This window comes from Macadamia integrifolia, chromosome 9 (assembly GCF_013358625.1).
Source record: "Macadamia integrifolia cultivar HAES 741 chromosome 9, SCU_Mint_v3, whole genome shotgun sequence".
In the NCBI taxonomy this organism is placed as follows: Eukaryota; Viridiplantae; Streptophyta; class Magnoliopsida; order Proteales; family Proteaceae; genus Macadamia; species Macadamia integrifolia.
The window spans coordinates 41554254-41565681 of record NC_056565.1 but is presented as its reverse complement, the minus strand read 5'-3'; the positions used below and the strand labels follow the sequence as shown (position 1 = coordinate 41565681).

General features: G+C 37.9%; 1 protein-coding gene across 5 annotated transcripts in view; it reads left to right on the top strand.

Annotated features, from left to right (window-relative positions):
• Positions 1 to 11428, top strand: part of LOC122088929 (protein ZINC INDUCED FACILITATOR-LIKE 1-like) — a 21381-nt gene that overhangs the window by 958 nt on the left and 8995 nt on the right. For 4 of the 5 annotated variants that reach the window (XM_042658311.1, XM_042658309.1, XM_042658310.1 and 1 more), the window contains 8 exons: positions 1871 to 1911; positions 4774 to 4834; positions 4932 to 5034; positions 5154 to 5256; positions 5380 to 5433; positions 5528 to 5590; positions 7250 to 7299; positions 7426 to 7501. In XM_042658311.1, coding sequence (XP_042514245.1) covers positions 1871 to 1911; positions 4774 to 4834; positions 4932 to 5034; positions 5154 to 5256; positions 5380 to 5433; positions 5528 to 5590; positions 7250 to 7299; positions 7426 to 7501 — 551 coding nt within the window. The remainder of the gene's footprint in view (positions 1 to 1870; positions 1912 to 4773; positions 4835 to 4931; positions 5035 to 5153; positions 5257 to 5379; positions 5434 to 5527; positions 5591 to 7249; positions 7300 to 7425; positions 7502 to 11428) is intronic. The other variant, XM_042658312.1, reaches the window with a different exon arrangement.

Here is an 11428-nt window from a genome sequence, read left to right as displayed (position 1 = left end):
GGGGGGAGAGGGAGAAGAAGGGTTATTTCTGTAAGACCACTGTTTGGGCAAAGAAGCTTTATTGTTGATGCAACCATGTGATAGGTTAAGGATCATCTTTTGCTGTATCCAAATTTGTTGAAGCCTGTGAAAATAAAGGAGTGGAGTACCTTTAAAATGTATTTGGTTTATATGAAAGTTTTGTTCTTTTCTTGAAAGGGTTATGAGTCAGTTTAGGAAATATATATATATATATACACCCCCAATTAGTTAGAGAAGAAATGAGCAATAGTGATTTTTTTCAAGAGTGGTTGAGTTTTTTTTATCTATACAACGTGGGTGAAGGCTTTTCTTCTGGTTGACTACTTTCTTCTCAAGTTCTTCTTCTAGTTCTAGTCGTTCTACAACCAGGTGATTTCTCTCTAGTGATGTTCATCATATTTTTCTTATTCTTGTTGTTTTTCTTCCTGATTCTCTTGCTTCCACCCTCCTCTTGTATTCTGCACATTAGATTCATAATTCTATATGTTTATTGTTTTTCTTCCTGATTCTCTATTTGCTTATTGCTTTTTCCATTGGCGTGGTGGTGGCTGTCAAAGCAATAGAGCATTGGCCTAAGTCCTAGGGAGAGGTCACTTGTTCACCCCCCCCAGGTCAGATGTCAAACATCCGGTATTTCCCCCCCTCCCCTCCCCTCCCCTCCCCCTTCCCCGGCCGCCCTTCCTTGAGTTGGGACGCCACCCCGGATGCCTTTGGGTTGCCATCCTAGTTGACCAATGGGCCCTTGTTAGGAAATGCCCCCAAAACCCCCAAAAAAAAAAATCGCACTTGGTTTTGTTTTGACCTTTGTCAAAACCAATTTTTTTTTGCAAAATATAGTTCATGTCAACCGAAATTTTGAACTTTTCTTATGACCGAGTGGGAACTGAATCTGTCATAGTTGAATATGCCCAACTTTCATGGAAGAGTTCCTTGTCCGCGTCATTTCTGGATTAACTGTTCACTAATATATGATAATTAAATTTTCAGTAATGAATAGGTATTGAGCTGTTCATTTCTTGATCACTATTCTGATATTTTTCTCAACCATATATAATGTAGAAGTAGAATCACAAGTGATCCTAATCCCAGGCAGGATCTGAAATTCTGGCTGAATAGAGAAGATGTCCTCCAATAGGCTTTGGTTCTAGCTCTCAAACACTCTCTCACAGCAAACAAATAAAAGGAAAATAAGAAAACAAAAAGAGAATTCGATGGAGGGTTGAGAAGGGGGAAGAAGAAGGTTAGGTTTTGGGCATCTCACCCCTCAAGTTTAGGTATCTCACCTAGGGCATCTCACCCAACCGCATCCCACAACACAATGGCACAAGCCATATTTTTTTGTTTAACTAAAAAATCTCCCTTCTCATTATAATTGATGGGTTTTAAATAGCCTTACATTGCTTGGACATAAAGACACAATTAAAAAGGAAACTAATGGCCTGAAATAGGACTTTCTAATTTGTGTCTAACTTGTTAACCAAGTAAGAATAAATTAGAAACTAACAATTAAACACAAAAGGAAACTAATCTAAGTTACAAAATAGAAACTCCTTTGACAAACAAAATAGGAAACTAACTTGACTATATTGCTCACGAAGTAAATAGAAACTAAGTAAACTAAATAGGAAACTGAAATATGAAGTATGAAATATGGTACCATTTTACTGTTCACGTGAACAGTGTTTCGTAAGCAGTAATTTCTGAGTATTGTTCACGTGAACAGTGTTTCATGAACAGTAATTTCTGACTCTTGTTTTTGTCTTCTTCTGCAAGCTTTGATCTGCATCAATATAATTTTCCCTATTTAATTGCACTCTTACCTCTATGTTTATTGGTTTACATTTTTCAGCTTTGCCGATATCATCTATCTTCCCATTCCTATACTTCATGGTATGTATACTATAGAAGCTTGACTTAATACTTTTTCTAGTTCATAAAAATGTTTTATTCCAACAGTTTCTTTTGATGTACACTAATAGTTGGTAAAAGAAAGAAAATAAAGTAAACACCTGCCATCCGAGCTAGAGGAATGGCAATCAGGAAGACAAAGGAAATGGAAAAAAAGGGGGAAAACCGCTGTAAGAGACTCAAACTACATGATTGGGTATTACCCATGATAAAATTGTCAGCAGTAAAATTATAAAGAATATGGAAAGAAGGGAAGGAAAGGAGAGAGGAGAGGGAAGGATGGAAGAATAATGGACTCATAATGGTCAATCCTCCACGTTTTATTATTTTATTTTTACTATAAGAGGAGGAAAGATCTGGCCTTGATTAATGCTCTGATATCATGTAATAAACTTGAATAGGTTAGGGCAGAACTGAAGAACTGAAGAACAGAAGAAAGAACAGAGAATAGAGAGAAAGGGAGATGAGATCTCACATAGAGGGGTAGCAGCCCCCATGCGATATACTGTTATTATAATAATTATAAGAGAATGAAAAGTATAACAGTGATATGATCCAGTTCGTCTCATAACATGATCTAGTACACCTCACTAATATTACTAAAACATAACAAGATGATTAGAATATGAATAAACCATTTGAATATAAATACAAGTAGTTGTGCTTATAATATACTTTGGCTTTTCCTCCTCAAGTGGGAGCTTATATGTTATCTATGCCATCTTGGAAGACATTATGAAAAAATGAGATCAGGATAGTGCCTTGGCAAAAGCATCCTCCACCTGGTTGCTAGAATTCAGAAACTCGATATCTTGTTACCCACAACATATTACTTGATAAAATAACCATCTATTCAATGTACTTGCTATTTTCATGGGAAACCGGATTGCTAGCAATATCTATTGCTGCTTGATTGCTGCAGAATATTTTCATAGGCTTGTCGACTAGAATACCAAGTCCCACGATATTCTCAATCATATTAGACTATTAGTTCACAATGTAAAGTAGCCATAGCCCTGTATTTTGCTTCTACAATTGGAAAACTACTTGTTGTTTCTTGCTCTTCCAAGTGACGAAATTGACACAATCAAAGGGGCAATAAATTGAAAAAACTAAGTACCTATTTAGGGTGAACCAAGGGGCAGGAGCTTTTCTTTAGGCTTATGTTGATTCAATGGAAAATGTTTACAGAAAAATTTTCCTTCAAAGTTCAAAAGAAAGGATCGTTTGGGCCTAAAATATTGGAAATTATTTGGGCCTTCGGTTTCCTGCATGACCCATGTAGGAAGGGCTTCCTGTTGTAACATATTATGTCACATGGCAGGTTGGATGCGGCCCAGATTTTATTTACAGGTAGGGAGTTCCCCTGCACATGGGGCTAGTTTCAATCCAAACAGAGTTGACCATTGGGTAAAATGTAGCTTTGAAAATCCATCAAGTAAAACTATTGAAAAATGGTTGAAAGCAAATGGTGGTAGAAAATATGAGAGAAAATGCCAATACAATGGGATATATGATTGAATTAGTCTCTGAAACATGATACATGGTAATCTATTCCATTGCTGATCCAACAAGAATACCCTTGATGACTAATTAACCCTTGTACCCATATTACAACACTCCCCCTCAAGTTGGTGCGTAGATATCACACATGCCCAACTTGCAAACAATTAGATGAAAAATTTTACAACTAAGACCCTTAATAAAAACATTTGCTAACTGCTCCTCAGATTTAACAAACGGAACACAAATAATTCTTACTTTTGATAAAGTGATGATTTATCTTCACATGCTTCGTCCGATCATGCTAGAATAGATAGATTGTGAGCGATGTTGATGGCTGCTTTACTGTCACAATATAGTTGCATCGGAAGTCAAACCGGAACACCAAGATCCTAAAGAAGATTGTGGAGCCAAAGGAGTTCACAAATGCCATGCGTCATAGCTTGAAATTCAGCCTATGCACTGGATCGATCAACCATTGCATGTTTCTTGCTTCGCCAAATGACAAGATTGCCACCAACAAGAGTACAATACTCGGAAGTAGACCTCCTAGCATCAGGAGAACCAGCCAATCCGCGTCGGTAATGGCTTTAATACACAAATGATCATGTGGAGAAAAGAGAACACCTTTGCCAGGAGCAAACTTAAAATACCTCAAAACTCGATACACTGCTTCCAAGTGCATAGAGTGGGGATCATGCATGTACTGACTAGTACGTTGTCTGGCCGAGTGTGAGAAAGATAGATCAATCTCCCGACTAATCTCTAATAGCTTCCTTTGTCGACAGGCTCACCATCCTTACTCTTGAGATGAGAATTGGCCTCAAGTGGAGTATCAACTGGTTTGCAGCTCAACATCCATGTGTCGGATAAGAGGTCAAGCGTATACTTCCATTGTGAGAGGAAGATACCTTGGTCTGAACGATAAAATTCAATGCCAAAAAAATACCGCAGTTTTCCGAAGTCTTTAATTTCAAATTTTGTGCCTAAAAATGCCTTTGGTCGAGCTATCTCAGCAATATCACTTCCGGTGACTACAATGTCATCTACATATACGATCAGAACCGTAATATGCTCACTGACTTCTTGATAAACAAAGTGTGATAAGCTCTGATACCATGATGAATTAATGGAATAAGGCTTGTGTCAATAGGGCCGCAGCCCCTCTTTATTTATAATGAACAAGGGAATGTTCTAAAATAGATACAAGTACAAGAATACCCTTAATGACTAATTAACACTTGTAGTCATATTACAACAATTTTCTTCTCCACTTTTTTGTTCTTAGTTGTGTAAATTCTGTGCTATTTCAATTAAGCCACTTCATCACTGATTCTTTAGATAAGAGATTTACATGTTGCGGAAAGAGAGGAAGATATTGGCTACTATGCAGGTTATGTGGGTGAGTTTGATTCACATGTATTTTTTCATATTTTTGTTCACAGTTTCTGTCTTGTACTGTATAAAGTAACACTGATGGCACCTTTTATTTCCTTAAGGATCTGCATTTATGTTTGGAAGAGCTTTGACTTCTGTCTTTTGGGGAGTTGTAGCTGATCGATATGGTCGAAAACGTGCAATAATGATAGGGACTATTACAATGTCAGTGCCAGTTGTACTTTCATGTTTCTATTATTCTCAAACTGCACCATGTAGCACTGATGCTTGATAGTTCATTGAGGGTACTGATGTATCTGTTTGCGGTTAATATACTGTGTCAGGGTTATTTTCAACATCCTCTTTGGCCTCAGTACATGCTTTTGGATGGCAGTTGTCACAAGGTTTCTTCTTGGAAGCATGAATGGTTTTCTTGGACCAATAAGGGTATGATCTGTTGAAACTAACATAGTTATTTGTTTGTGGGTGTGAATAATTGTTGCTTTCCCTTGATGATTTAAACTTTTCTTCCATAGCTGATTTAAAATTTTCTTTTTGTTTGTTTTCCAGGCATATGCTTCTGAAATATGCCGTAAAGAGTATCAAACTCTAGGGCTGTCAACTGTAAGAAAATTTCTTTCCACAGATTTACTTTGTATTCTTAAAATTGAACTGCATCATTTGAGTAGAATGTTCTAAATTCAACTTTCAATTTTAGGTTAGCACATCATGGGGCATAGGGTTGATTATAGGTCCAGCTCTTGGAGGCTTACTGGCACAGGTACTAGTAGCTGTTCTTGCTCTTCTGGTAGTGCAATAACTTGCAAAATATTGGCACCAAAAATTTGAAAGTTCTCTATCTAATCATTTCTTTTGAAAAGTGAATAATCATGTAGGGAGCTATCGTAGTGGAGGCTGAGGAAAATGATGATTTCTAATGAGTCTTTCTTTGTCACCAGCAGACTTGGAATTCTATAAATTTTGGTAGATTGAATTAACTGATTGATGAACGACTTCGACTTAGCATACTGCTTAGATCTGATTATCATGGTGATCTAACTGCATCTCTTAGGGGAGGTTGTCTTTGTTCAGCTTTAAATTGACCTTGGTTATCTGGGTCATTCCATTGTTTTAGTTGGCTTTCAGAATATCTTGATGACTGTTCATCTGTCCCTTGTCAGAGTTGTTAAATAACTGTGATAACTTATAATGTAACTATGCTTAGGTTTTGTGCTTATTGACAAACTTGGTGAAATAATATTAGATACAGGTGTATGACTCCTTCCCCCCCCCCCCCCCAACACTCAAAAGGGCTGTTGCTTTTTTATTCTACTTTGGCAAAACCTGTCCTGCTTTTCAGACCTTGTTGACAACAAGCAAAGCTTCCCTCCATGTTTGAGCACCCATAACTAGATCATGTTCCCGGCTTGCAATTTGTCCTTGTGACATGGTATCATATTTGTAATTAGCGTACATATTAGTTTTGTTTCTAATCTCTCTCTCTAATATGGAAGTTATCTGCTGGTATTGTGCCTGGAAGTTGCTCTTCTTATTAAAATAGGTTAGATTGTTACTTGCTTTATCCCTGTGACTGGTTGTTCTGTTGTGTGAGTTCTGTTATGTGCATCTGTTGTTTTTGAGGATGAGTTCCTGCGGTCACTATAACTGCTGGAGGATATATGTCCCTTATCCTGTGCATCTATTACCAATTGTATGGAATAAAGAAGGACTACTGCTTTCAGAGATTCAAATTCCTGTAATTCAAAGACGTTTAAATATCCATGACTTATTTATTTACTGTGCTAATTATTTCCTTTGGGCACAAGGAGTAAAACCACCATTGCCATGAACCACCGACTGGCTCCCCTCACGGGCACAACCTCCCTCAACACTCCTGACCTATGGTCCAAGATTTCATATTACCCATCAGTCATGACCCATTTCCCTGTCAATCATGGTGGATACGATGTTGGACCTAATCAATAGACAAGCATGGTGCTGTCCAATATAAACGTCACTGGACCTGTATCTAATATGTTGCCCTTTGAGTAGTCTTCCAGAAAAGAAAATCAGCTTGACCAGAAAGGATCTGCTTTCTTAAAATGCTTGAGAAGGTTCACATAGTACTCAACCTCTATGAAGCAGTGGTCTCTTGTAAGTTAGGTGTAATCTCATTTCAATTAAGCAGGCATGGACAGTCATCTTTGCTAATTTATCATTTGCATCATGCTTCAGTAAACAGACATAGCAAGGTTTCGTAAGATAAATAAGATATGCAATTCAATTTTATTTAAAATATTTTCTTTTAATTCCCATATATATATATATATATACCTGTGTTTTTTCTTCATACCCTCTGTGTGTGTATGTGTGTATGTGTATGACACTCTGTGTGTTGGAGAAGCTTCTTAATTGTTATTTGGAAAATTTTGTTTTACAGCCGGCAGAAAAATATCCGAATATTTTTTCTAAAGAATCTCTATTTGGAAGGTAGGCTATGATGTGCCTACTTTTCCTTTTATATTATTGTTTTCCATTTTACTTCCTAATTTCCAAGTTTTCTGTTATGGTTTAATCTATTTCTGATGTTTCAATAGGAATGCTATTTCAATGTAGGTTTCCGTATTTATTACCTTGCCTTATCATATCAATCTTTGCAATGGGTGCAACTATTGTTAGTTCTTGGCTTCCGGTATGCATCTTAACTCCAGTGGTACAGTTTTCCTTGAATCTTAGCTAAGTCATTGCTTTGAAGACCCTATTTGGGTTCACTATGCCCCCCCCCCCGGATACTTCACAACTCAAATAACAAGTGGATGGCAGTTCTGTAATTTAATGAAATTCAAGCTAACAAGAAAAGGAACAAAATAGCCACTGTATGTAGGTGGAAATTTTGATATAAGTGAGAGATAAGATTCCAGATCTGAATCTCTCAGAGGAAGAAGTTGTTGGGGCCAAGGGGGCTAGGGGTTAGATTGCTTTGGGGTAAGCAAGTAAGCCTCCAACTCTCAGTCCAAACAATGAAGGTTTAAACTGAGTTCTGGAATGTCTTCCAACCTAACAGTACTGTTAAGGACAAGAGAAATTGAAAAGGGAAAGAAGAATGAGAAGCAAGAAAACGAAGAGGGACAGAACAGTAACAGCAACAGCAAAAGAAGAAAGGAAGACATGAGATAAGGAAGTGATGAGAAAACAATAGAGGGAAGAGAAGGGGCAGCCGAACACTTTCGACCCTCATTGTAGGCACAACTCAACCAATTCCATTCCATTCCATTCCAATCTTCAAATGTGTGATTTCCATTGTAGTGCATGTAAATATGAAGAAAAATCCTAACATATTAATAGAAACCCAACAGAAAATGGAAACTAAACAAACAAGGAAACTTAAAATTGGAAACTACTAGTTTCCTGCATATCTATAAAGAGCAACCCGGTGCACGAGGCTCTTGCTACTGCAGGGTCTGGGAGGGGCAAATGTATGCAGCATTACCCCCTGCTTCATAGAAGAGGTTGTTTCCAAGGTTTGAACCTATGACCAACAACTTAACCATTGCACTACAGGCTTGCCCACTTCCTACGAATCTATCTCCTACAAAAAAATATCCAATAAAATAAATAGAAGATTACATAATCAATCAATCTCTACCAAGCCCCTTTGGACTAAAATTTTAGGTTGGGCCGGTTGTGTCTCGGCTTGAGTCTCCAAAGTGGGTTGTTTCGGTCCTACCAGCTAACCCAATTGCATGATCATCATCTCCACTAACAAAGGGCGACAATGTGTGAGTGCATTGACTGGAATGCAACCAGTTAATATCGTCATCATCCCAGCCAGTTGGGAGTTAAAAGGTCGGGTTGTCTGTGTATGGACTTGACCCTCTTGAGAAGACATGAACTCGCTGACATTTGCTTCCATCTGATTTGCAATCTCTGGGTCGGGCCTAACCACTGCATATTTACCCTATTTTTTGTAAAAAATTACTTTAGGGAAAAAGTGTATTACCTCAAAATGTGAATCTTCAACCAATCTCCCTCAAATCCACCAGATCATAGTTGTTGATTCTTGTACAAGCTTCTAACAACTTGTTTCCACCAAGAATTGGAAATGGGATGGCCAAAATCCACTTAAAATTGAGGTTTTTAGCCTTGATAGTAGGTTTTACACAGAACATGTTGAAACTTCATTTTATGTATTTATATCATGTGGTCGTAACCTTTTTGCGAAATGAAATGGCACTACAGACCCTACCCGAAATTTCCAAGTTTTGGTCGAAGTCCTAATTCCTAGTGACTAGTGAGTCACTTGATGTCTCGTGTTGGTTGAGGTCGAAACTGAATCTGACCGAAATTGGCAATTTCTTGAACCATGGCTCCAGGTCAAAACCAAAATATTTCAGATTGCAGTCAAATGGTATGTTTTGGTTGGCCATCTCGGTGGTCAAGTGGCCATATTTTTCCTAAAACTTCAAGGAAACCCTATTTAAGCATCTCTATACATATTTGAACCTTTAGATTGTGAAGAAACACACACACTTAAAATGGTTGTTTGGATTCAAACCCTAGGTTGCTAGTGTACATCGTATGTTGTATGCTTTCTCTAGTATAGCCTAGTCTACACATAATTTAATACTAGAACACACAAAATTCTATTAAAACAACTGAAAATTTACATTAGGAATGAAAAATCATAATATTGGAAAGTATTTCATAATTATCAATGACATTGCATGGTACATGTGAAATACCAACATGGTACACGTTACATATTACATAAACACTTTCTCAAGTACCAAGTTAATGTGACATACCGACATGGTGCCTATTACAAATGATTTAGACACTTTCTTAAGCACAAGTTACATGGTACATGACCACAGGTTACATATTGAAGCCCTTTTCCCATCTTGGTACTACATTGAGTTCCGGGAAGTAGCAAAACATGTTCATCCTTACTAACATCCCATACAATAAAGATTTTCTTTTTTTATGGTCTTGATTTATTCAATCACCTTAACGAAGGAGGTGGACTTCAACCAAGCCAGCCCTTCTTATGAAGTGGCTATGGAGATTTCCAAAGGAAAAGAAAAAGCCACGGTGCTCATATTTGGCTGCTAAGTACCTCTCCAATGGCAAAAATGGATTGACTAACCCACCTCTTAAATATCCTTTATCTAGAAAGGTCTTATTTGGTACAGAGAGACTTTCAGGCAGAACTTGGGCGTCACTTTGGTTGGGCAATGGTAAGCTGATTCGCTTCTGGGATGATGTTTAGATTGTTGATGTCAACACAACCATTCCTCCAACCATAACACGGCCATTCCATAAAATGCCAGAAAAAAATGCTCAAAGTTATCCACAACATTCCTAACATAGGGAATAGATCACAATAACATGAAGATCCATGTAGGGAGCCATTGTAACTAGATGGTGGAGCAGATGTGTTGTATTCCCAACACCTTATTCCACCAAGGAAAAAAAATAATGAAATATGAAGTTTTCCTCTTTCTATCGGAACTCACGAAATGAGTCAAAATGTTGAATTTCTAACATTGCTTTACATCATTTTGCCGAAACGAGACCAAAATTTCGACATCTAGTATGCATGTAGAGTTGACACATGTTTTATGTTGAGGCTTCTCTAAACCGACATATTTCGTGAAATTTTAGTCATTTCAACCGATATTTTGAACCATGTGCTGGACAAAGTGAAGCAATATTTTCTTTCCATGCAAAAAAAAAAAAAAAAATGATTTCATTTGAGATTAAAAAGCTTCCCTGGAGACAATCATGTCTTGTATGCAGCTCTTTGAGGATTTTTTAGGCCTTCCCATCAATCGGGAGAAATCTCTTTTGTTTCTAGTTGTGGTCTCTAATATTGACAAAGCCACCTTTAAGGATTTAACTAGGTTCTCCATTGGCCATCTTCTAGTCAAGTACTTGGGTTTGCCTTTAATTTCGGCTAGGTTATTTGCCCACCATTACAGTCCAATGCTTGACCTCATCAGGAAGCATCTCCAACTGTGGAAAGGCAAGCTCCTATCCTTCGCGAGCCATCTGTTTCTTAGTAGATCTTTCCCGAATCCTCTTACATCTATTGGTTTGGAATCTGTGGATTGCCTCAATCTATCATCAAAGTGTTGGAGGCTCATATGTCGGCCTTCCTCTAGAAAGGATTTGATAACAGTAGATTTCCTGGCCCCATTGGTTGGGCTATTGTTTGTCTTCCCAAGATTAAGGGAGGCCTAGGCTAAAGGTGTATTAAAGATGCCAACTCTGCCGGTATTATCAAGCTGATCTAGAAACTTGTGACACAGAAGAAAAGTATTTGGGTTAAATGGGACTACTCATATCTTCTACTCTCCGACTCTATTTGGTCAGCCCCATCATTGTTTGATGCTTCTTGGGTATGGCGCAAGATTCTCTCTCTGATCGACTATTATAGAGGCTATCTACTCCCACATTGATGGTGGTGCATCTACATTCCTTTGGCTTGATCATTGGCATCCCTTGGGAGTTCTTTGTCTCTCAGTCAATGCAAAATCTATTTATAGCTCTGGTCTCTTTAAGCAATCTATAGTTTCTAACATTCTCAGCCTTGGTGACTCCCCTCCCCCCCCCCCGG